The 21,874-nt window shown below is 40.7% G+C and overlaps 1 protein-coding gene and 1 long non-coding RNA gene across 2 annotated transcripts in view; both read left to right on the forward strand.

The window, feature by feature from the left end:
- Positions 1–21,874, forward strand: part of FUS (FUS RNA binding protein) — a 30,295-nt gene that overhangs the window by 3,024 nt on the left and 5,397 nt on the right. The window contains exons 2-11 of the mRNA XM_053933221.1: positions 1,241–1,265; positions 1,408–1,559; positions 3,211–3,349; positions 3,739–3,899; positions 7,017–7,194; positions 13,751–13,785; positions 15,830–15,862; positions 17,090–17,196; positions 18,273–18,402; positions 20,427–20,522. Coding sequence (XP_053789196.1) covers positions 1,241–1,265; positions 1,408–1,559; positions 3,211–3,349; positions 3,739–3,899; positions 7,017–7,194; positions 13,751–13,785; positions 15,830–15,862; positions 17,090–17,196; positions 18,273–18,402; positions 20,427–20,522 — 1,056 coding nt within the window. The remainder of the gene's footprint in view (positions 1–1,240; positions 1,266–1,407; positions 1,560–3,210; positions 3,350–3,738; positions 3,900–7,016; positions 7,195–13,750; positions 13,786–15,829; positions 15,863–17,089; positions 17,197–18,272; positions 18,403–20,426; positions 20,523–21,874) is intronic.
- On the forward strand, positions 11,589–12,181 carry LOC128782750 (uncharacterized). The gene is made up of 3 exons (XR_008428886.1): positions 11,589–11,618; positions 11,658–11,692; positions 12,055–12,181. It is a non-coding gene; the product is annotated as an uncharacterized LOC128782750 (long non-coding RNA).

Here is a 21,874-nt window from a genome sequence, read left to right on the forward strand (position 1 = left end):
ATGAATTTATTTTTAACAATTTTTGATTGATTAAATGGAAGTTTAATCCATTATTTCCCAGATTAATTAAATAATGGAAAATAAATTGGTTTGATTTGATTTCTGATTGTTTAACCCAGATTTTTTAACTCTTTCCTGCCTAGATTTAATAAATTAGGGAAAACAAATTTATTTTAAGCAATTTTTGATTGATTAACCCAGATTTTTAAACCCTTTTTTTTTCAGATTTAATAAATCAGGAAAAATAAACTTTTTTTATTATCTGAAGCTTTTCTCCCCCATTTCTCCCCCGATTAAATAAATTTATTTAAAGCTATTTCTGGCTGATTAACCCAAATTTTTTAACCATTTTTCCCCAAAATTTTAATAAATTAGGGAGAATAAATTTATTTTATTTGATTTCTATTTGATTAACCCGATTTTTTAACTCCTTCCTACCTAGAGCAAACAAATCAGGGACAATAAATCTATTTTATTTGATTTCTCTTTGAATAACCCGATTTTTAAACCCTTTCATCCCAGGATTAAATAAATCAGGGAAAATAAATTTATTTTAAACAAGTTTTGATTGATTGACCTAATTTTTTAACCCTTTCCTCCCCAGATTAAATAAATCAGGGACAATAAATTTATTTTGAGTTCTGCTTCATTAACCCGATTTTTTAACCCTTTCCTCCCAGGATTAAATAAATCAGGGACAATAAATTGATTTGATTTGATTTTTGCCTCACTAACCCGATTTTTTTTAACCCTTTTCTCCTCAGAATAAGTAAAACAGGGAAAATAAATTTATTTTAAACAATTTCTGACTGATTAACCCATTTTTTTAACTGTTTCCTGCCCAGATTAAATAAATCAGGGACAATAAATTTATTTGATTTCTGCCTGATTAACCTGATTTTTTTAACCGTTTCTTGCCCAGAGTAAGCAGATCAGGGGAAATAAATTTATTTAAGCAATTTCTGATTGATTAACTCAATTTTTTAACCGTTTCTTGCCCAGAGTAAGCAGATCAGGGGAAATAAATTCATTTTAAGCAATTTCTGCTTGATTAACCCGATTTTTTAACCGTTTCTTGCTGAGATTAAATAAATCAGGGACTGTAAATTTACTTAATTCTTGACTGATTAACCCCATTTTTTAACCGTTTTCTGCTCAGATTAAATAAATCAGACGCAATGAATTTATTTAAGCAATTTCTGCTTGATTAACCCGATTTTTTTAACCCTTTCCTCCCCAGATTACAGCCAGACGGCGACACAAAGGTAAAAACCCCCCTTCCCCACCCCTCCAAATGTCCCTTTCCAGAGGGTTTTTTTTCCAATTTTGGGTTTTTTTCCCCAATTTGGGGTTTTTTTGCCCAATTTTGGGGTTTTTTTACCCAATTTTGGGTTTTTTTCTCCTCAGCTACGGCGCCTACCCCGCCCCCCCCAGCCAGAGCTACTCGCAGGGCGGGGGCCAGAGCTACTCCCAGCAGAGCTACGGCGGCTACGGGCAGAGCTCGGACACGGGCTACGGCCAGGGCGGCTACAGCTCGTCCTACGGGCAGAGCCAGAGCGGTGAGTGAGGGTAACATTCCCAAAAATTCCCAAAAAAATCCCCAAATTCCCAAAAATCCCCATGGTTTTGTCACACTGGACCCAAAATCGGCACTTCTGGAGCCAAAAGTGGCTCAAAACTGACCCAAAATGGACCCAGAATTGCTCCAAAACTGCCTGGGCAGAGCCAGAGCGGTGAGTGAGGGTAACGTTCCCAAAAATTCCCAAAAAAATCCCCAAATTCCCAAAAATCCCCAGCCTTGTATCCCACGGGAGCCAAAACTGCCCCAAACTGAGCCCAAAGGCAGAGCTCGGACACGGGCTCCGGCCAGGGCGGCTCCAGCTCGTCCTACGGGCAGAGCCAGAGCGGTGAGTGAGGGTAACATTCCCAAAAATTCCCAAAAAATCCCGAAATTCCCAAAAATCCCCATTTTCCTATCATATTGTACCCAAAATCGGCACTTTTGGGGCTAAAACTGGCTCAGAATTGACCCAGAATGGACCCAAAATTGACCCAGAACTGGCTGGGCAGAACCAGAGCGGTGAGTGAGGGTAACATTCCCAAAAATTCCCAAAAAAATCCCGAATTTCCCAAAAATCCCCGTGGTTCTGTCACACTGGACCCAAAATCGGCACTTCTGGAGCCAAAACTGGCTCAAAACTGACCCAAAATGGACCCAGAATTGCTCCAAAACTGCCTGGGCAGAGCCAGAGCGGTGAGTGAGGGTAACATTCCCAAAAATTCCCAAAAAAATCCCGAAATTCCCAAAAATCCCCATTTTTCTATCATATTGTACCCAAAATCGGCACTTCTGGAGCCAAAACTGGCTCAAAACTGACCCAAAATGGACCCAAAATTGTTCCAAAACTGCCTGGGCAGAGCCAGAGCGTTGAGTGAGGGTAACATTCCCAAAATTCCCAAAAAAATGCCGAATTTCCCAAAAATCCCCGTGGTTCTGTCACACTGGACCCAAAATCGGCACTTCTGGAGCCAAAAGTGGCTCAAAACTGACCCAAAATGGACCCAGAATTGCTCCAAAACTGCCTGGGCTGAGCCAGAGCGGTAAGTGAGGGTAATGTTCCCAAAATTCCCAAAAAAATTCCCTGAAATTCCCAAAATTTCCCATTTTTCCGTCACATTGTACCCAAAATCGACACTTTTGGGGCTAAAATTGGCTCAAAATTGGGCCAGAATGGACCCAAAATTGACCCAGAACTGGCTGGGCAGAGCCAGAGCGGTGAGTGAGCTCAGCATTCCCAAAAATTCCCAAAAAAATTTCCCACAATTTCCCATTTTTCCGTCACATTGTACCCAAAATCGGCACTTTTGGAGCTAAAATTGGCTCAAAATTGAGCCAGAATGGACCCAAAATTGACCCAAAACTGGCTGGACAGAACCAGAGCGGTGAGTGAGGCCAAAAATGCTAAAAAATCCCAAAAAAAATCCCAAAAAAATTCCCAAAAAATCCCCAAAATTCCCAAAAGCTCTTGTCTTTGTATCCCCCAATTTCCCTCATTTTTCCCCCAATTTCCCCCAATTTTTTCCGCAATTCCCCCCCCCGATTTCCCCTGTTTTCCCCCACTTTCCCCTCCCCCTCCACGTTGAAACGAGCCGTTAATTAATCGTTAATTAGCGGTAATTAATCACTAATTAGCTGTAATTAACCCGCAGGTTACTCAGCGCCGGCGGCTCCTCCCTCCTACGGCTCCGGCGGCTTCGGCTCCGGGCAGAGCTCCCAGGGCAGCTATGGCCAGAGCTCCTCCTACCCTGGCTATTCCCAGCCCCCCGCGGCTGCCTCGGCCTCTGGGAGGTGATTAATTAACTGTTAATTAATTAATAATTACTGATTGTTAGTTGTGGTAAACCCAGACCCCAAACTGGGAACGCCCAACCCCAAACCGGTCACTGCCAGTGACCCCAGAGCTCCTCCTGCCCTGGCTATTCCTGATCCCTTGTGGCTGCCTCGGCCTCTGGGAGGTGATTAATTAACTCATTAATCTTAATTAGTGTTAATTGGGGGTTATTGTTAATATAAACCCTAAACTGGGAACGCCCAACCCCAAACTGGTCACTGCCAGTGACCCCAGAGCTCCTCCTGCCCTGGGTATTCCTGACCCCCCCGCGGCTGCCTCGGCCTCTGGGAGGTGATTAATTAACTCATTAATCGCTAATTAGCGTTAATTACCCGTTTCCCCCCAGCTACGGCAGCGGCTCGGGCAGCTCCAGCTACGGGCAGGCGCCGAGCGGCGGCTACAGCCAGCAGCAGAGCGGGGGCTACAGCCAGCAGAGCTACGGCCAGCAGAGCTCCTACAACCCGCCCCCGAGCTACAGCCAGCAGGGCCAGTACAGCTCCGGGGGCTGTGAGTCACATTCCATAAAAAAAACGGGAATTTTGGGGAGAAATCCACGGAATTCGGGCAAAATCGGGAGTGAAATCGGCAAAAATGGGGATTTTGGGGTGGAATTTTGGGGGGTTTGGGACGGGAACAGTCATCCTACAACAACCCCCGAGCTACAGCCAGCAGGGCCAGTACAGCTCCGGGGGCTGTGAGTCACATTCCATAAAAAAACCGGGAATTTTGGGGAGAAATCCACGGAATTTGGGCGAAATCGGCAAAAATGGGGATTTTGGGGTGGAATTTTGGGGGGTTTGGGATGGGAACAGTCGTCCTACAACAACCCCCGAGCTACAGCCAGCAGGGCCAGTACAGCTCCGGGGGCTGTGAGTCACATTCCATAAAAAAACCGGGAATTTTGGGGAGAAATCCACGGAATTTGGGCGAAATCGGCAAAAATGGGGATTTTGGGGTGGAATTTTGGGGGGTTTGGGATGGGAACAGTCGTCCTACAACAACCCCCGAGCTACAGCCAGCAGGGCCAGTACAGCTCCGGGGGCTGTGAGTCACATTCCATAAAAAAAACGGGAATTTTGGGGAGAAATCCACGGAATTTGGGCAAAATCAGGAGTGAAATTGGGCAAAATCGGGAGTGAAATCGGCAAAAATGGGGATTTTGGGGTGGAATTTTGGGGGGTTTGGGACGGGAACAGTCGTCCTACAACAACCCCCGAGCTACAGCCAGCAGGGCCAGTACAGCTCCGGGGGCTGTGAGTCACATTCCATAAAAAAACCGGGAATTTTGGGGTGAAATCCGCGGAATTTGGGCAAAATCAGGAGTGAAATCGGCAAAAATGGGGGATTTTGGGGGGTTTGGGTTGGAATTCAGGGACTTGGGATGGGAACTGTTATCCTACAACCCTGCCCCAAATGATATCCAGGGATCTGAATAAAATTCCCAAAAAAACCGGGATTTTTGGGGTGAAATCCGCGGATTTTGGGCAAAATCGGCAGAGTTTTGTGTGAAATTGGGAGTGAAATCTGTGAAAATCGGGGAATTTAGGGTGGAATTTTGGGATTTGGGATGGGAGCAGTCATGTTGCACCCCATCCCAAATTGTTTCTGGGGATGTGAGTTAAATTCCCCCAAAAAATGGGGAATTTTGGGGCGAAAGCCACCGATTTTGGGCAAAAACTTGGGAGCATTTGTCACAATTTGGGAAGAAAATTGGCTGAAATGGGGGAATTTGGGAGGATTTGGGGTGGGATTCAGGGATTTGGGATGGGAACTCTCATCCTACAACCCCCCCCATGGAATCTGGGAGAAAATCCGTGGAATTTGGGGCAGAACCCCTCGGATTTGGGTCTGAAACCCCCGGATTTTTCCCGATTTTTCCCAAATTTCCCCCCATTTTCTCCAGAATTCTGGAATTCTCCTGATCCCCATTTTCCCCCCTCCCCAGCCAGCAGCTCTGGGGGTGTTGGGTTTGATTTGGGGTGAAATTCCCTGGATTTGGGTCTGAAACCCCCGATTTTTCCCGATTTTTTCCCAAATTTCCCCCGATTTTACCCAAATTTCCCCTGATTTTTCCCGATTTTTTTCCCAAATTTCCCCCGATTTTTCCCAAATTTCCCCCGATTTTGCCCAAATTTCCCCTGATTTTTCCCGATTTTTCCCAAATTTCCCCCGATTTTTCCTGATTTTCCCCCGATTTTTCCCAATTTTCCCCAAATTTCCCCTGACTTTCCCAAATTTCCCCTGATTTTTCCAGATTTCTCCCGATTTTCCCCAAAATTCCCCTGATTTTGCCCAAATTTTCCCCAATTTTCCCCTGATCCCGTGTTTCCCCTCTGCAGCCAGCAGCTCCGGGCAGGACGGGGAGTTTGGGCTTGATTTGGGGTGAAATTCCCTGGATTTTGGGGCAAAATCTCTCAGATTTGGATCTGAAAGCCCCCAATTTTTCCTGATTTTCCCCAATTTTCCCCAAATTTCCCCTGATATTTCCCAAATTCCCCCTGATTTTCCCCAATTTTCCCCTGACCCCGTGTTTCCCCTCTGCAGCCAGCAGCTCCGGGCAGGACGGGGAGCTTGGGGTTGATTTGGGGTAAAATTCCCTGGATTTGGTTCTGAAACCCCCCGATTTTTCCTGATTTTTCCCAAATTTCCCCCAAATTTCCCAAATTTTCCCCAATTTCCCCCTGATCCCGTGCTTTCCCCTCCCCATCCAGCAGCTCTGGGCAGGACGGGGAGCTTGGGGTTGATTTGGGGCAGAATTCTCTGAATTTTGGGGCAAAACCCCTCAGATTTTGGTCGAAAACCCCCCAATTTTTCCCGATTTTCCCCAAATTTCCCGATTTTCCCCCGATTTTCCCCAAATTTCCCAAATTTTCCCCAATTTTCCCCTGATCCCGTGTTTCCCCTCTGCAGCCAGCAGCTCCGGGCAGGACGGGGAGTTTGGGGTTGATTTGGGGTGAAATTCTCTGGATTTTGGGGCAAAACCCCTCAGATTTTGGTCTGAAACCCCCCAATTTTTCCCGATTTTTCCCAAATTTCCCGATTTTTCCCGATTTTTCCCAATTTTCCCCTGATCCCGTGCTCTCCCCTCCGCAGCCAGCAGCTCCGGGCAGGACGGGGAGTTTGGAGTTGATTTGGGGTGAAATTCTCTGAATTTTGGGGCAAAACCCCTCAGATTTTGGTCGAAAACCCCCCAATTTTTCCCGATTTTCCCCAAATTTCCCGATTTTCCCCCGATTTTCCCCAAATTTCCCAAATTTTTCCCAATTTTCCCCTGACCCCGTGTTTCCCCTCCGCAGCCAGCAGCTCCGGGCAGGACGGGGAGTTTGGGGTTGATTTGGGGTGAAATTCTCTGGATTTTGGGGCAAAACCCCTCAGATTTTGGTCTGAAACCCCCCAATTTTTCCCGATTTTTCCCAATTTTTCCCAAATTTCCCCTGATCCCGTGCTCTCCCCTCCGCAGCCAGCAGCTCCGGGCAGGACGGGGAGCTTGGGGTTGATTTGGGGCAGAATTCTCTGAATTTTGGGACAAAATCTCTCAAATTTGGGTGTGAAACCCCGCGATTTTTCCCGATTTTTCCCGATTTTTCCCAATTTCCCCCTGATCCCGTGCTCTCCCCTCCGCAGCCAGCAGCTACGGGCAGGACGGCGGCTCCCTGAGCTCGGGGGGCTACCAGGAGCCCGGCGGTGGCTACGGCTCCTCGGCGCCGGCCGAGCGCAGCCGCGGCCGCGGCGCCTTCGGCTCCCGCGGCGGCTTCGAGCGCGGCTCCCGCGGCTCCCGCGGCTCCCGCGGCGCCGCCATGGGGTGAGTGAGCCAAAACCGGCCGGATTCGGCCCAAAACACGCCCGGGGGGGATAGGGGGGAAAATGGGGGGAAATTGGGAAAAAATGGGGAAAAAATGGGGAAAAAAATGGGGGGAAATGGGAAAAAAAAAGGGGAAAAAGTTGGGGGGAATGGGGAAAAAAATGGGGGAAAATGGGGAAAAAACGGGGGGGAATGGAATGAGGAAAAAATGGGGGGAAATGGGGAAAAAAATGGGGAGAAAATTGGGGGGAATGGGAAAAAATGGGGGGGAAATGGGGAAAAAATGGGAATGGGAAAAAATGGGGAAAATGGAATGAGGAAAAATTGGGGGGAAATGGGGAAAAATATGGGGGGGAATGGGGAAAAAATGGGGAAAAAGTTGGGGGAATGGGGAAAAAAAAGGGGGGAAATGGGGAAAAAATGGGGAAAATTGAATGAGGAAAAAATGGGGGGAAATGGGGAAAAAATGGGGCGAAATGGGGAAAAAGTTGGGGGGAATGGGGAAAAAATGGGGGAAATGGGGAAGAATGGGGGAAAAATGGGGAAAATGGAATGAGGAAAAAATGGGGGGAAATGGGGAAAAAATGGGAAAAAAATTGGGGGAAATGGGGAAAAAATGGGGGGAAATGTGGAAGAATGGGGAGGGAAATAGGGAAAAATTGGGGGGAAAGAGGGAAAAATGGAATGGGAAAAAATGGGGGAAATTGGGAAAAATGGAATGGGGAAAATTGGGGGGGGAATGGGGAAAAAATGGGGGAAAATAGGGAAAAATTGGGGGGGAATGGGGAAAAATGGGGGAAATTGGAAAAAATGGAATGGGGAAATTGGGGGGAAATGGGGAAAAATGGGAAAATAGGGAAAAATAGAATGGGGAAAATTTGGGGGAAATGGGGAAAAATGGGGGAAAATGGAATGGGAAAAATGTCGGGAAATGGGGGAAAAATGGGGAAAAATTGGGAAAAATTGGGAAAAATTGGAGGGAAATGGGGAGAAATAGGGAAAAATGGAATGGGGAAATTTTGGGGGGAAATGGGGAAAAATTGGGAGGAAATGGGGGGAAAAAATGAAATGGGGAAAATTGGGGGAAAACAGGAAATGGGGAAGAAATGGGAAAATGGAATGGGGAAAACTTGGGAAAAAATGGGGAGAAATGGGGAAAATTGTGGGGAAATGGGAAAAAATGGGGAGAAATTGTAGGAAAATAGGGGGGGAATGGGGAAAAATGGGAAAAAATTGTAGGAAAATTGAGGGGAAATATGAAAAATGAAATGGGGGAGAAATTGGGGGAAAATAGGGAAAATTAAATGGGAAAAGTTGTAGGAAAATTGAGTGGGAAATGGGAAAAAATGGGGAGAAATTGGGGGAAATGGGGAAAAATGGTAGAAAAATGGGGGTTTGGGAAAGGAAAACCAAAAAAAAAGGGATTTTGGTAGGAAAAAAAGACATTTTGGTTAAAAAGTGGTTAAAAAAAAGGAAAAAATGGGTTTTGGAGGAAGGTAAAGGTGGAAAAAAAATGGGAAAAATGGATTTTTAAAAAAAGAAAAGGTGGGAAAAATGTTCCCAAGGTCACCTGCAGCCTCTGGTCCCGGCAGGGAGGAAAAAAGTGGATTTTGGGGAAAATATGGAGAGAAAAAAGTGGAATTTTAGAGGAAAAAACCACTTAAAAATGGTGGGAAAGTGTAAAAGAGAAAAAAAAGTGAATTTTGGGAGAAATATTGTGGGGAGAAGGTGAAATATGGGGAAAAAAAGTGGATTTTAGGGTAAAAATGAAGGAGAATTAATGAGAGAAAAATGAGATGGAAAAGGTGGAAAAAATACTGAAGGAAAAAAGTGGAATTTTAAAGAGAAAAATGGTTTAAAAAAGTGGAATTTAGGGAAAAAAATACGGAAAAAATAAAAGGAAAATGGTGGAATTTAGGGGGAAAAAAGGTGAAATATGGAAAAAAAAAAAACTGGTGTGTTTTGAGGTCACTGCAGAGAAAAATGGGTCCAAAAAGGTCAAAAATGGTTAAAAATGGTCCAGAAAAGTGGATTTTGAGGAAAAATCCCGGATTTGGGATGGTTTGGTGTCACTGGAGAGGAAATTTTGGTGTCCCGGTGCTTGGAAATGGTGAAAAACGGTGAAAAAAGCAAAAAAAAAAAGGTTAAAAAGTAAAAAAAAAGGTTAAAAAGGTCCAAAAATGGTTGGAAATAGCAAAAAAAAAAAGAGGAAAAATGGTTTAAAAATGATAAAAAAATGAAAGGAAAAAGAGGGAAAGTGGTAAAAAAATGGGAGAAATGGTTGGAAATGGTAAATAAAGCAAAAAGTGTAAAAAAAAGTGGTGGTAAAAAAGAAAAAATGGTAAAAATGTAAAAAAAAAAAAGAGGAAATGGTAAAAAATTGGTTTGAAGTGGTTAAAAAATAGCAAAAAATGTAAAAAAAATGGTGGGAAAAACAGGAAAAATGGTAAAAATGTAAAAAAAAAAAGAGGAAATGGTAAAAAATTGGTTTGAAGTGGTTAAAAATAGCAAAAAATGTAAAAAAAAAAAAGGTTTTAAGTGGTGAAAAGGAAAATGGGAAAATGAGTTGGAAAAGGAAAAAATGGGGAAAAAAGTGGAAAAATGGGGGAAAAATGAAGGAAAATGGGAAAAAAAATAACCAAGGAAAAAAGAGGTGAAAAATTGGTGAAAAATTGGTTTAAAAATGAAGGAAAAAGGGAGGAAAATGGTGAAAAAAAAAAGGAAAAAAAGGGGGAAAATGGTTTAAAAATGGTTTGGAAAATGCAGAAAAAGGGAAAATGGTAAAATAAAAAAAGGAGAAAAATGGTAAAAAATGGAAAAAGAAAAGGGGGAAAATGGTGAAAAAAATGAAAAATTGGTGAAAAAATGGAAAAAAAAGGTGGAAAAAGATAAAAAAGGAGGAAAAATACAAAAAAAAAGGGAAAGAATACCAAAAAAAGGATAAAAATGGTTTAAAAATGCACAAAAAATGGTAAAAAAAAAGGTAAAAATGGCAAAAAAAAAAGGAAAAAATACAAAAGAAATATGAATAGGGTAAAAATGGTTAAAAAATGCCCAAAAAAGGTTAAAAATGGCAAAAAATGGGGTAAAAGGTACCCCAAAAAGAGGTAAAAATGGTTAAAAAACTCAAAATAAGGTAAAAAATGGGTAAAAGAGGCAGAAAAAAATGTTAGTAATGGAAAAAAAGAGAAAAAGTTTAAAAATACAAAAAAAATGGGGTAAAAGGTTAAAAAATAATGGTAAAAATGGTGAAAAAATGCAAAAAAAAGTTTTAAAAAATGTTAAGAAATAGAAAAAAAGGATGAAAAATGCAAAAGAAAAGGTAAAAAATGGAAGAAAAGTGGGGAAAAATTAAAAATGCCAAATATGGTAAAGAAATGGTGAAAAAAGGGAAAAAAAAGTGAAAAAAGGTTAAAAAAATACAGAAAAGGGTGAAAAATGGTTCAGAAAAGGGTAAAAATGCCAAAAAAAGGGAAATAAAAATGTTTACAAATCCAAAAAGGTAAAAAAAAACTTAAAAAAGTAAAAGAAAAGTTTAAAAATGTGAAGAAAAGGTAAAAATTGCAAAGAGAAAGTAAAAAATGTTAAAAATAGAAAAAAAAAAAAGGTAAAAAAAATTAAAAATAGAAAATAAAGGAATAAGATGTGAAAATAAAAAGGGTAAAAAATAGGAAAAAAAGGTAAAAGATGCAAAAAAAAGTTTAAGAAATAGGAAAAAAAGGTTAAAATGTGAAAAAAAGTAAAATAAAAAAGGGTAAAAAATAAAATAAAAAGGTAAAAAATGCAAAAAAAAAAAGTTAAAAGTTAAAAATTGGGTAAAAAGGTAAAAAATGCAAAAAAAAAAAGTTTAAAAAAGGTTAAGAATCCAAAATAAAGGTAAATAAAGTAAAATAAGGTTTACAAATTTAAAAAGAGGTAAAAAATGCAAAAAAAAAGGAATATAAAAAGGTTTAAAGATGAAAAAAAATGTTAAAAAAATTTTTAAAAAGTAAAAATAAGGTTAAAAATGGAAAAAAGTAAAAAAATGTAAAAAGCAAAAAAAAGTTACAAAATAAAAAAAAAAGGAAAATAAAAAGGATTAAAAGTAAAAAATGGTTAAAATTTTTAAAAAAAAAAACAAAATAAAAACATTTAAAAATCAAAAAAAAGGTAAAAAAAATTAAGAAAAGTAAAAAAGAAATGTTAAAAATAAAAAGGATATAAAAAGTTTTAAAAATCAAAAAAATTGGGTTAAAAAAAAAATATTAGAAATCAAAAAAAAAGAAAAAAGGTTTAAAAATGGGAAAAATGGTTTAAAAATTTTTTAAAAAGTAAAACAAAAAGGTTTAAAATTGAAAAATGTTTAAAAAATTTTAAAAAGGGTTAAAATTTGGCAAAAAAAAAGTTAAAAGTTAAAAAAAAGGTTAAAAAATCAGAAAAAAAAGGTTAAAATTTGCAAAAAAAAGTTAAAAATTAAAAAAAAGGTTAAAAATTGGAAAAAAAAGGTTAAAAAAATAAGGTTAAAAATTGGAAAAAAAAGTTAAAAATTTAAAAAGTAAAAAAATTTTTAAAAAAGGTTAAAAATTGGAAAAAAAAGGTTAAAAATTGGAAAAAAAGGGGTTAAAAATTTGAAAAAAAAAAAGGATAAAAATCAGGAAAAAAAAGGTTAAAAATTGGAAAAAGTTAAAAAAAAAAGGTTAAAAATTGGAAAAAAAAGTGAAAAATTGGAAAAAAAAAGGATAAAAATCAGAAAAAAAGAGGTTAAAAATTGGAAAAAGTTAAAAAAAAAAGGTTAAAAATTGGAAAAAAAAAGGTTTAAAATTGGAGAAAAAAAGGTTTAAAATTGGAAAAAAAGGTTAAAAAAAAAGGTTAAAAATTAAGAAAAAAGGTGAAAATTTGAAAAAAAAAGAGGTTAAAAATTGAAAAAAAAAGGTTAAAAATTGGAAAAAAAAAGGATAAAAATCAGAAAAAAAGAGGTTAAAAATTGGATAAAAAAGGTTAAAAATTTAAAAAAAAATGAAAAAAATTTTAAAAAAAGGTTAAAAATTGGAAAAAAAGGGGTTAAAATTTTGAAAAAAAGAGGATAAAAATCAGAAAAAAAAAGGTTAAAAATTGGAAAAAGTTAAAAAAAAAGGTTAAAAATTGGAAAAAAAAGGTTTAAAATTGGAGAAAAAAAGGTTTAAAATTGGAAAAAAAAGGTTAAAAATTGGAAAAAAAGGTGAAAATTTGAAAAAAAAAGAGGTTAAAAATTGAAAAAAAAAGGTTAAAAATTGAAAAAAAAAGGTTAAAAATCAGAAAAAAAGAGGTTAAAAATTGGATAAAAAAGGTTAAAAATTTTAAAAAAATGAAAAAAAATTTAAAAAAAGGTTAAAAATTGGAAAAAAAGGGGTTAAAGTTTTGAAAAAAAGAGGATAAAAATCAGAAAAAAAAAGGTTAAAAATTGGAAAAAGTTAAAAAAAAAAGGTTAAAAATTGGAAAAAAAAGGTTAAAAAAAAAGGTTAAAAATTAAAAAAAAAAGGTTTAAAATTGGAGAAAAGGTTTAAAATTGGAAAAAAAAGGTTAAAAATTGGAAAAAAAGGTGAAAATTTGAAAAAAAAAGAGGTTAAAAATTGAAAAAAAAAAGGTTAAAAATTGAAAAAAAAAGGTTAAAAATCAGAAAAAAAGAGGTTAAAAATTGGAAAAAAAAGGTTTAAAATTGGAAAAAAAAAGGTGAAAAATTGGAAAAAAAAGGTTAAAGAAAAAAGGTTAATTAAAAAAAAAAGGTGAAAATTTGAAAAAAAAAGAGGTTAAAAATTGAAAAAAAAAGAGATTAAAAATTGGAAAAAAAAAGGATAAAAATCAGAAAAAAAAAGGATAAAAATCAGAAAAAAAAGGATAAAAATCAGAAAAAAAAAGGATAAAAATCAGAAAAAAAAGGATAAAAATCGGAAAAAAAGAGGTTTAAAATTGGAAAAAAAAGGTGAAAAATTGGAAAAAAAAAAGAGGTGAAAAATTGGAAGAAAAAGGTGAAAAAAGGCGAGGTTCCGGTGGGTTTTGGGTGGAAATTTGGGGGTTTTGGGCTCCAGGTGAGTACGGGGGGCTTTGGCCGTTTGTCTTTCCTGTCTGACCAACTCTGCCTTTTGTGTGCTGCAGGTGGGCCAAAAAAAAAGCAGCGAAAACTCAAAATCCGCCGCTGTTTTGGGTTCAAAAAAGGCAGAAAAGGGCAAAAAAAAAAAAAAAACCCCCCAAAAAAAATTTAAAAATTCAAAATTGTTTTTGACACGTCAGGAAGGGGAGAAATCCAAGAGGCGGGCGGGGAAAAAAAAGATTTATTTTTATTTTTATTCTTTAATTCGGGGCTCAATCCCAACCCTGCTGCGTCCAGGAGGAAAAAGCGTCGGCGGCGAGGAAAAAACTCCAAAAAAAGCCCAAAAAAACCCCAAAAATCGCCCGAAATTCGCCCAAAAATCGCCCAAAAATCGCTAAAAAAACCCCCAAAATTTGAATTTTTCACCCCAATTTTTTGGAGTTTTCCGTGTTCCCGGATTTTAGGCAGGGCTTCCAAAATTCCTGATTATCTTCTAATTTATCTCCTCAGCGGTGGTGAGCGTGGTGGCTTCAATAAATTCGGTGGTAAGTCCCAAAATTCGAGGTTTTCACCCCAAAAAAAAAAAAGAAAAAAAGGCAAAAAAAATAAAAACTGTGGTTTTTTTTTTTAATTTTTTTTTTTTTTTCTCCCCATTTTTCCTGGGCGGGAGAAATTTGGGGGAAAATTCCCCCCCTCTTTTGAAAAATGGAATTTAGGTGGAAAAAAAACCCCAAAATAATGAAATTAAAAAGGTGTTTTTTGGTGAAAATGGTGGAAAAATGAGGTGAAAATGGTGATTTTTTTGTTTTGTTTTTTTTTTAAGGGGGGGATTTGGGGAAAAAAAAGTGGATTTTGGTGCAAAGGCTGCATGTGTGATGGAAAATTCAGCTCTGGTGGTTTTGGGGGAAAATCCCCAAATTGGAGGAGTTTTGGTGGAAGCGCCGGTGACCTTGAGGGGTTTTTTTGGTGGAAAAAAGGTGGAAAAAAATTAAAAAAAAATGGGAAATTGCCCCAAAAATGGGGGCGAGGTCGGAGCTGCTGCAGTGGACCCAAAACCGAAGGTTCTGAGCTGGGAAAAATGGGAAAAAAAATGGAAAAAAAAAATGAAAAATGTGTGGTTTGGTGGAGAAAAAAAATGGTAAAAATGAGGGGAAATGGAGAAAAACGAGGTGGAAATGGAGTGGAAAAAAAAGTGGAAAAATGGAGGGAAAAAGGGAATGAAGTGGAAAATACAGAAAAAAAACGGAGGAAAATGAGGGAAAAATGGAGAAAAATGAGGGGAAAAATGGAGAAAAATGAGGGAAAAAATGGAGAAAAAATGAGGGAAAAATGAGGGAAAAAAATGGAGAAAAATGAGGGGAAAATGGAGAAAAATGAGGGAAAAAATGGAGAAAAATGAGGGGAAAAATGGAGAAAAATGAGGGGAAAAATGGAGAAAAATGAGGGAAATGAATGGAGAAAAATGAGGGGAAAAATGGAGAAAAATGAGGGAAATGAATGGAGAAAAATGAGGGGAAAAATGGAGAAAAATGAGGGAAAAAATGGAGAAAAATGAGGGAAAAAATGGAGAAAAATGAGGGAAAAAATGGAGAAAAATGAAAAAAAATGAGGAAAAAATGAAGAAAAAAGGAAAAAAATGAGGGAAACGCATGGAGAAAAATTAGGGAAAAAATGGAGAAAAATGAGGGAAATAAATGGAGAAAAATGAGGGGAAAATAAAAATAAAAATGGAGAAAAATGAAGAAAAATAAGGGGAAAAAATATGGAGAAAAATGGGAAATGGAGCAAAAATTGAGAAAAAAAAATCAGAGAAATGAGGGGGAAGTAATGGAAATATGGAGGAAAATATAGAAAAAAGGAGAGAAAAAATTGGGGAAAAATGTGGAAAATGTTGAGGAAAATGAGGGGGAAAATGGGAAAAAATTGGAGGTGAATGAGTGAAAAAGAAGGAAAAAATGGAGAAAAATGAGAAAAAAATTAGGGGAAAATAAGAAAAAAATGGGAAAAAAGTAAGGAAAAAATGGGAAAAAATTGAGAACAAATGTGGACAAAAAGAGAAAATGGAGAAAAAATGAGGAAAAAATCGGGAAGGATTGAAGAAAAATGAGGAAAAATGAAGTGGAAAATGGAGCAAAAAATGAGTGAAAATCAGGAAAAATGAGTGAAAAAATCAGCAGAAAAAAAGGAAAAAAATGGAGGAGACATGAGGGAAAAAATAAGGAAAAAAATGGAGAAAAAAATGAGCAAAAATAAGGAAAAAATGGAGAAAAATGAGCAAAAATAAGGAATAAATGGAGCAAAAAATGAGTAAAAATAAGGAAAACTGGAGAAAAATGAGGGGAAAATGGAGAAAAAACAGAAAAAAATCCGGAGTTGGAATTCCCGGAGCTGCCGAGGCCGGAAAAGGAAAAAAAAAAAAAGGAAAATTTTGGTGCCAAATTTGGGATTTTTGCCCCCAAAATGGGGCTGGGAGGGCAGAGGGGGCGGGGCCAAGGAAGGGAAAGGGGCGGTGTTTTGGTTGGCCACGCCCAAGCCCCGCCTCTCTGATTTGCATAATTTGCATTTTTTTTCCATGTGTGGCTCCAAAAGGACCCCGGGACCAGGGGCCGAGACATGACCCAGGTAATTAATTAATTGCTTCGTTAATTAGGGGTGATTAATGGGGATACGTGGTGGGGGTGGGGTTAATTAACAGGGTAATTAGTGGGGTTAATTAGTGGGGATTACTGGGCTAATGAAAGGTTGGGTTGATGAATAATTAATAATTAACAGGGACGAACAGAGGGATAAAGGATGATGAGGTTAATTAGCAGTAATTAACGCTGAATAATTAATTGTCTCCAGGCTGAGGCTGATGCTGGCGTGGGGGAGGGGTTTTGGGGCCGTATTTGAATTGCAGGGCAGAGTTAATTAGGGTTAATTAGCAGTAATTAACAGGAAATAACATTAATTAACGCTGATTAATTAGCTCTGAGTAAGGACAGCCTGATCTTGGTGTGGGGGAGGGGCTTTGGGCCATTTGCGTGTGCTGGGGTGGGGTTAACGAGGCTTAATTAGCACTTATTGTCAGTGATGAATATTAATGCTAATTAGCCAATTGCCTGCAGGTGAGCAGGACAACAGTGTGGGGGTGGGGCCATTTCTGAGCCCTGGGTGGGGTTAACGAGGGTTAATTCGCATTTACTGTCAGTGATGAATATTAATTAGCACTAATTAGCGTTAATTGGGTGCAGGTGAGCAGGACAACTCGGACAACAACACGATCTTGGCGTGGGGGCGGGGCCATTTCTGAGCCGTGGGTGGGGTTAACGAGGGTTAATTAGCGTTTATTGCCGGTTATGAATATTAATTAATGCTAATTAGCGCTAATTGGGATTAATTATTCTTAGGTGAGCAGGACAGCTTGGACCACAGCACGATCTTGGAGTGGGGGCGGGGCCATTTCTGAGCCCTGGGGTGGGGTTAACAAGGGTTAATTCACATTTACTGTCAGTGATGAATATTAATTAGCACTAATTAGCGTTAATTGGGTGCAGGCGAGCAGGACAATTCGGACAACAACACGATTTTGGCGTGGGGGCGGGGCCATTTCTGAGCCGTGGGTGGGGTTAACGAGGGTTAATTAGCATTTATTGTGGGTAATGAATATGAGTTAGCGTTAATTAGCACTAATTAGCGTTAATTGGGTGCAGGCGAGCAGGACAACTCGGACAACAACACGATTTTGGTGTGGGGGCGGGGCCATTTCTGAGCCCTGGGGTGGGGTTAACGATGGTTAATTAGCGTTTATTGCGAGTTATGAATATTAATTAGCACTAATTAGCGTTAATTGGCGTTAATTACTCCTAGGCGAGCAGGACAACTCGGACAACAACACGATCTTCGTGCAGGGGCTGGGCGAGAACGTCACCATCGAGTCGGTGGCCGACTACTTCAAACAGATCGGCATCATCAAGGTGAGGGAGGGGAGGGAGGGACACACCTGGACAGGGGAGGGACACACCTGGGACAGGTGAGGGACAGGGGAGGGACACACCTGGGACAGGTGAGGGACAGGGGAGGGACACACCTGGACAGGTGAGGGACACAGCTGGGACACACCTGGGACAGGTGAGGGACACACCTGGACAGGGGAGAGACACACCTGGGACACACCTGGGACAGGGGAGGGACACACCTGGGACACACCTGGGACACAGCTGGGACAGGGGAGGGACACACCTGGGACAGGTGAGGGACACACCTGGACAGGGGAGAGACACACCTGGGACACACCTGGGACACAGCTGGGACAGGGGAGGGACACACCTGGACAGGTGAGAGACACAGCTGGGACACACCTGGGCAGGTGAGAGCACACCTGGAGAGGTGAGGGACACATGGGCCAGGTAACAGCAGTGAGGACAGGTGAGAGCACCTCGGGACACACCTGGACAGAGGAGCAGGGGTTGCTCAGCGGTCAGTGGTCACTCAGTGGTCACTCAGTGGTCACTCCCCAGACCATGGTCAGTGTGGGGTCACTCAGTGCTCAGTGGTCACTCATTAGTCAGTGGTCACTGTGGTCACTCAGTGGTCAGTGGTCACTCACTGGTCACTCATGGTCACTCACTGGTCAGTGGTCACTCAGTGGTCAGTGGTCACTCACTGGTCACTCAGTGGTCACTCAGTGGTCACTCACGGTCACTGTGGTCACTCCCCAGACCAACAAGAAGACCGGGCAGCCCATGATCAGTGTGGGGTCACTCAGTGGTCAGTGGTCACTCAGCGGTCACTCAGTGGTCACTCAGTGGTCAGTGGTCACTCATGGTCACTCACTGGTCAGTGGTCACTCAGTGGTCACTCACTCCCCAGACCAACAAGAAGACGGGGCAGCCCATGATCAATGGGTGGTCACTCACTGCTCAGGGGTTACTGCTCAGTGGTCACTCATGGTCACTCATGGTCACTCATGGTCACAGTGGTCACTCAGTGGTCACTCAGTGGTCACTCACTGGTCAGTGGTCACTCATGGTCACTCATGGTCACTCCCCAGACCAACAAGAAGACGGGGCAGCCCATGATCAATCTCTACACCGACCGCGAGACCGGGAAGCTCAAGGGCGAGGCCACCGTGTCCTTCGACGACCCGCCCTCGGCCAAGGCCGCCATCGACTGGTTCGACGGTCAGCATTCCCGGAATTCCTGAAATTCCCAGAAATCCCAAAATTCCTGATCCCAAAATTCCCAGAATTCCTAAAATTCCTGATCCCAAAATCCCCAAATTCCCAGCACCCCCCGTGTCCTTCGATGACCGCCCTCGGCCAAGGCCGCCATCGACTGGTTCGACGGTCAGCATTCCCAGAATTCCTGAAATTCCCAAAATTCCTGACCCCAAAAATCCCAAATTCCTGAAATTCCTGATCCCAAATGCCTGAAATTCCCAAATTCCTGATCCCAAAAATCCAAAATTCCTGAAATTTCTGACCCCAAAAATCGTAAATTCCTTAAATTCCTGAAATTCCCAAAATTCCTGATCCCAAATGCCTGAAATTCCCGAAATCCCTGATTCCAAAAATCCCCAAATTCCTGACACTCCTGATCCCAAATTCCTGAAATTACCCAAATTCCCAAAGTTTCTGAAATTCCCAAATTTCTGATTCCAAAAATCCTAAATTCCTGAAATTCTTACAATTCCCAAAATTCCTGATCACAAAATTCCCAAAGTTGTGAAATTCCTGATCCCAAAATCGCCAAAATGTTTGGAATTCCTAATCCCCCAAAATCCCAAATTTCTGAAAGCCCTGATCTCCGAATTCCTGAAATTCTCAGAATTCCCAAAATCCCTGATCTCAAAATTCCCAAAGTTCCTGAAATCCCCAGAGTTCTGAAATTCCCAAATTCCTGAAATTTTTCATCCTGAAATTCCCAAATTCCTGCAAACCTTGATCCCCAAATTCCCAAAGTTTTGGAACTCCTGAAATTGCAAAATTCCTGAAATTCCCCAAATTCTTCATCCCAAAATACCCAAATTCTTTAAATTCGTGATCCTGAAATTCCTCATCCTAAAGTTATTCTGAATTCCCATTTTTCCAATTTTCCTGGTTTTTTTTCCCAATTTTTCCCCAAATTTCCTGTTTTTCCCCTCAAAATTCCCTTTCCCCCCAAAATTCCCAGTTTTCCCCCTAAAATTCCTGGTTTTCCACCTGAAAATTCCGGCTTTTTTCCCCTATAATGTTTTCTTTTTCCCAAAAAAATCCTGTTTTTTTCCCCTAAATTTTGTTTTTTCCCAAAATTTCTCCTCTTTCCCCCAAAAATTCCTGCTTTTCCCACAGAATTCCTCAGTTTCCTTTCCAAATTCTTGCTTTTTTCCAAAATTTTTGCTTTTTTCCCCTAAAATACCTCCTTTGCTCCCCCTAAATTCTTGATTTTCCCCCAAATTTCTCCTTTTTCCTCTCAGAATTCCTGCTTTTTCCCCAAAATTCCTCATTTTTCCTCCAAATTTCCTGGTTTTTCCCCAAGTTTGCTGCTTTTCCCTCCAAATTTCCTCATTTTCTCCCCAATTTCCTCTTTTTTTTCTCCTTTTCCCCAATTCTGCTGCTTTTCTCCCCAAATTTTCTCATTTATTCCCCAAAATTTCTCCCTTTTTTCCCAAATTTCCTCCTTGTCTCCCCGAATTTTCTGGTTTTTCCCTCGAATTTCCTGCTTTTCTCCCCAAATTTCCTTCTTTTCCCAATTTCACTGTTTTTCTCCCAGATTTCCTGTTGTTTTTCCCAATTTCGCTGTTTTTCTCCCCAGAATTCCTGTTTTTTTCCAATTTTGCTGTTTTTCTCCCCAGAATTCCTGTTTTTATTTCCCAAATTTGCTGTTTTTCTCCCCGAATTTGCTGTTTTTTCCCAATTTTGCTGTTTTTCTCCCCGAATTTGCTGTTTTTTCCCAATTTTGCTGTTTTTCTCCCCGAATTTGCTGTTTTTTCCCAATTTTGCTGTTTTTCTCCCAGATTTCCTGTTGTTTTTCCCAGTTTTGCCATTTTTCTCCCCACAATTCCTGTTGTTTTTCCCAATTTCACTGTTTTTCCCCCCAGATTTCCTGTTGTTTTTCCCAATTTTGCCATTTTTCTCCCCACAATTCCTGTTGTTTTTCCCAATTTCACTGTTTTTCCCCCCACAATTCCTGTTGTTTTTCCCAATTCTGCCGTTTTTCTCCCCAGGGAAGGAGTTCTCGGGCAATCCCATCAAGGTGTCGTTCGCCACTCGCCGCGCGGATTTCACCCGGGGCGGGGGCGGCCGCGGCCGGGGCCGGGGAGGTGAGCGACCCAAAACCCCCTCCTTTCACCCCAAAACCCCCTTCTTTCACCCCAAAATCCCCTTCTTGTCCCAAAACCCCCTCCTTTCACCCCAAAATCCCCTTCTTCCACCCCAAAAACCCCTCCTTTCACCCCAAAACCCCCTCCTTTCACCCCAAAATCCCCTCCTTTCACCCCAAAATCTCCTTTTTCCACCCCAAAACCCCCTCCTTTCACCCCAAAATCCCCTTCTTGTCCCAAAACCCCCTCCTTTCACCCCAAAACCCCCTCCTTTCACCCCAAAATCTCCTTTTTCCACCCCAAAACCCCCTCCTTTCACCCCAAAATCCCCTTCTTGTCCCAAATCCCCCTTTTTCCACCCCAAAACCCCCTCCTTTCACCACAAAATCCCCTTCTTTCACCCCAAAATCCCCTTTTTCCCACCCCAAAAATCCCCTCCTTTCACCCCAAAATCCCCTTCTTGTCCCAAAACCCCCTCCTTTCACCCCAAAATCTCCTTTTTCCACCCCAAAACCCCCTCCTTTCACCCCAAAAATCCCTATTTATCCCAAAATCCCCTTTTTCCACCCCAAAATCCCCTTCTTGTCCCAAAATCCCCTTTTTCCACCCCAAAATCCTCTTCTTGTCCCAAATCCCCCTTTTTCCACCCCAAAAATCCCCTTTTTCCACCCCAAAAATCCCTATTTATCCCAAAACCCCCTTTTTCCACACCAAAAATCCCCTTTTTCCACCCCAAAACCCCCTTTTTCCACCCCAAAATCCCCTCCTTTCACCCCAAAATCCCCTCCTTTCACCCCAAAATCCCCTTCTTTCACCCCAAAATCCCCTCCTTTCACCCCAAAATCTCCTTCTTTCACCCCAAAATCCCCTTTTTCCACCCCAAAATCCCCTTCTTTCACCCCAAAATCCCCTTTTTCCACCCCAAAATCCCCTTCTTTCACCCCAAAATTTCGTTCTTGTTCAAAAATCCCTTTTCCACCCCAAAATCCCCTTCTTTCACCCCAAAAATACTTTCTTACCCAAAATCCCCGTTTTTCACCCCATTTTTGACCCCATTTTTACCAAAATCCTCGTTCTTACCCCGTTCCAGGCCCCCTGGGCCGGGGTGGGTTCATTTTTGATCACTTCTACCAAAATCCCGTTTTCACCCCATTTTTACCAAAATCCCTGTTTTTCCCCCATTCCAGGCCCCCTGGGGCAGGTTCATTTTTGATCACTTTTACCAAAATCCCCGTTTTTCCCCCATTCCAGGCCCCCTGGGCCGGGGCGGGTTCATTTTTCACCCCATTTTTACCAAAATCCCTGTTTTTCCCCCATTTTTGATCATTTTTACCAAAATCCCCGTTTTTCAC

The sequence above is a fragment of the Vidua chalybeata genome (genome assembly GCF_026979565.1).
Source record: "Vidua chalybeata isolate OUT-0048 chromosome 37 unlocalized genomic scaffold, bVidCha1 merged haplotype SUPER_37_unloc_1, whole genome shotgun sequence".
In the NCBI taxonomy this organism is placed as follows: domain Eukaryota; kingdom Metazoa; phylum Chordata; class Aves; order Passeriformes; family Viduidae; genus Vidua; species Vidua chalybeata.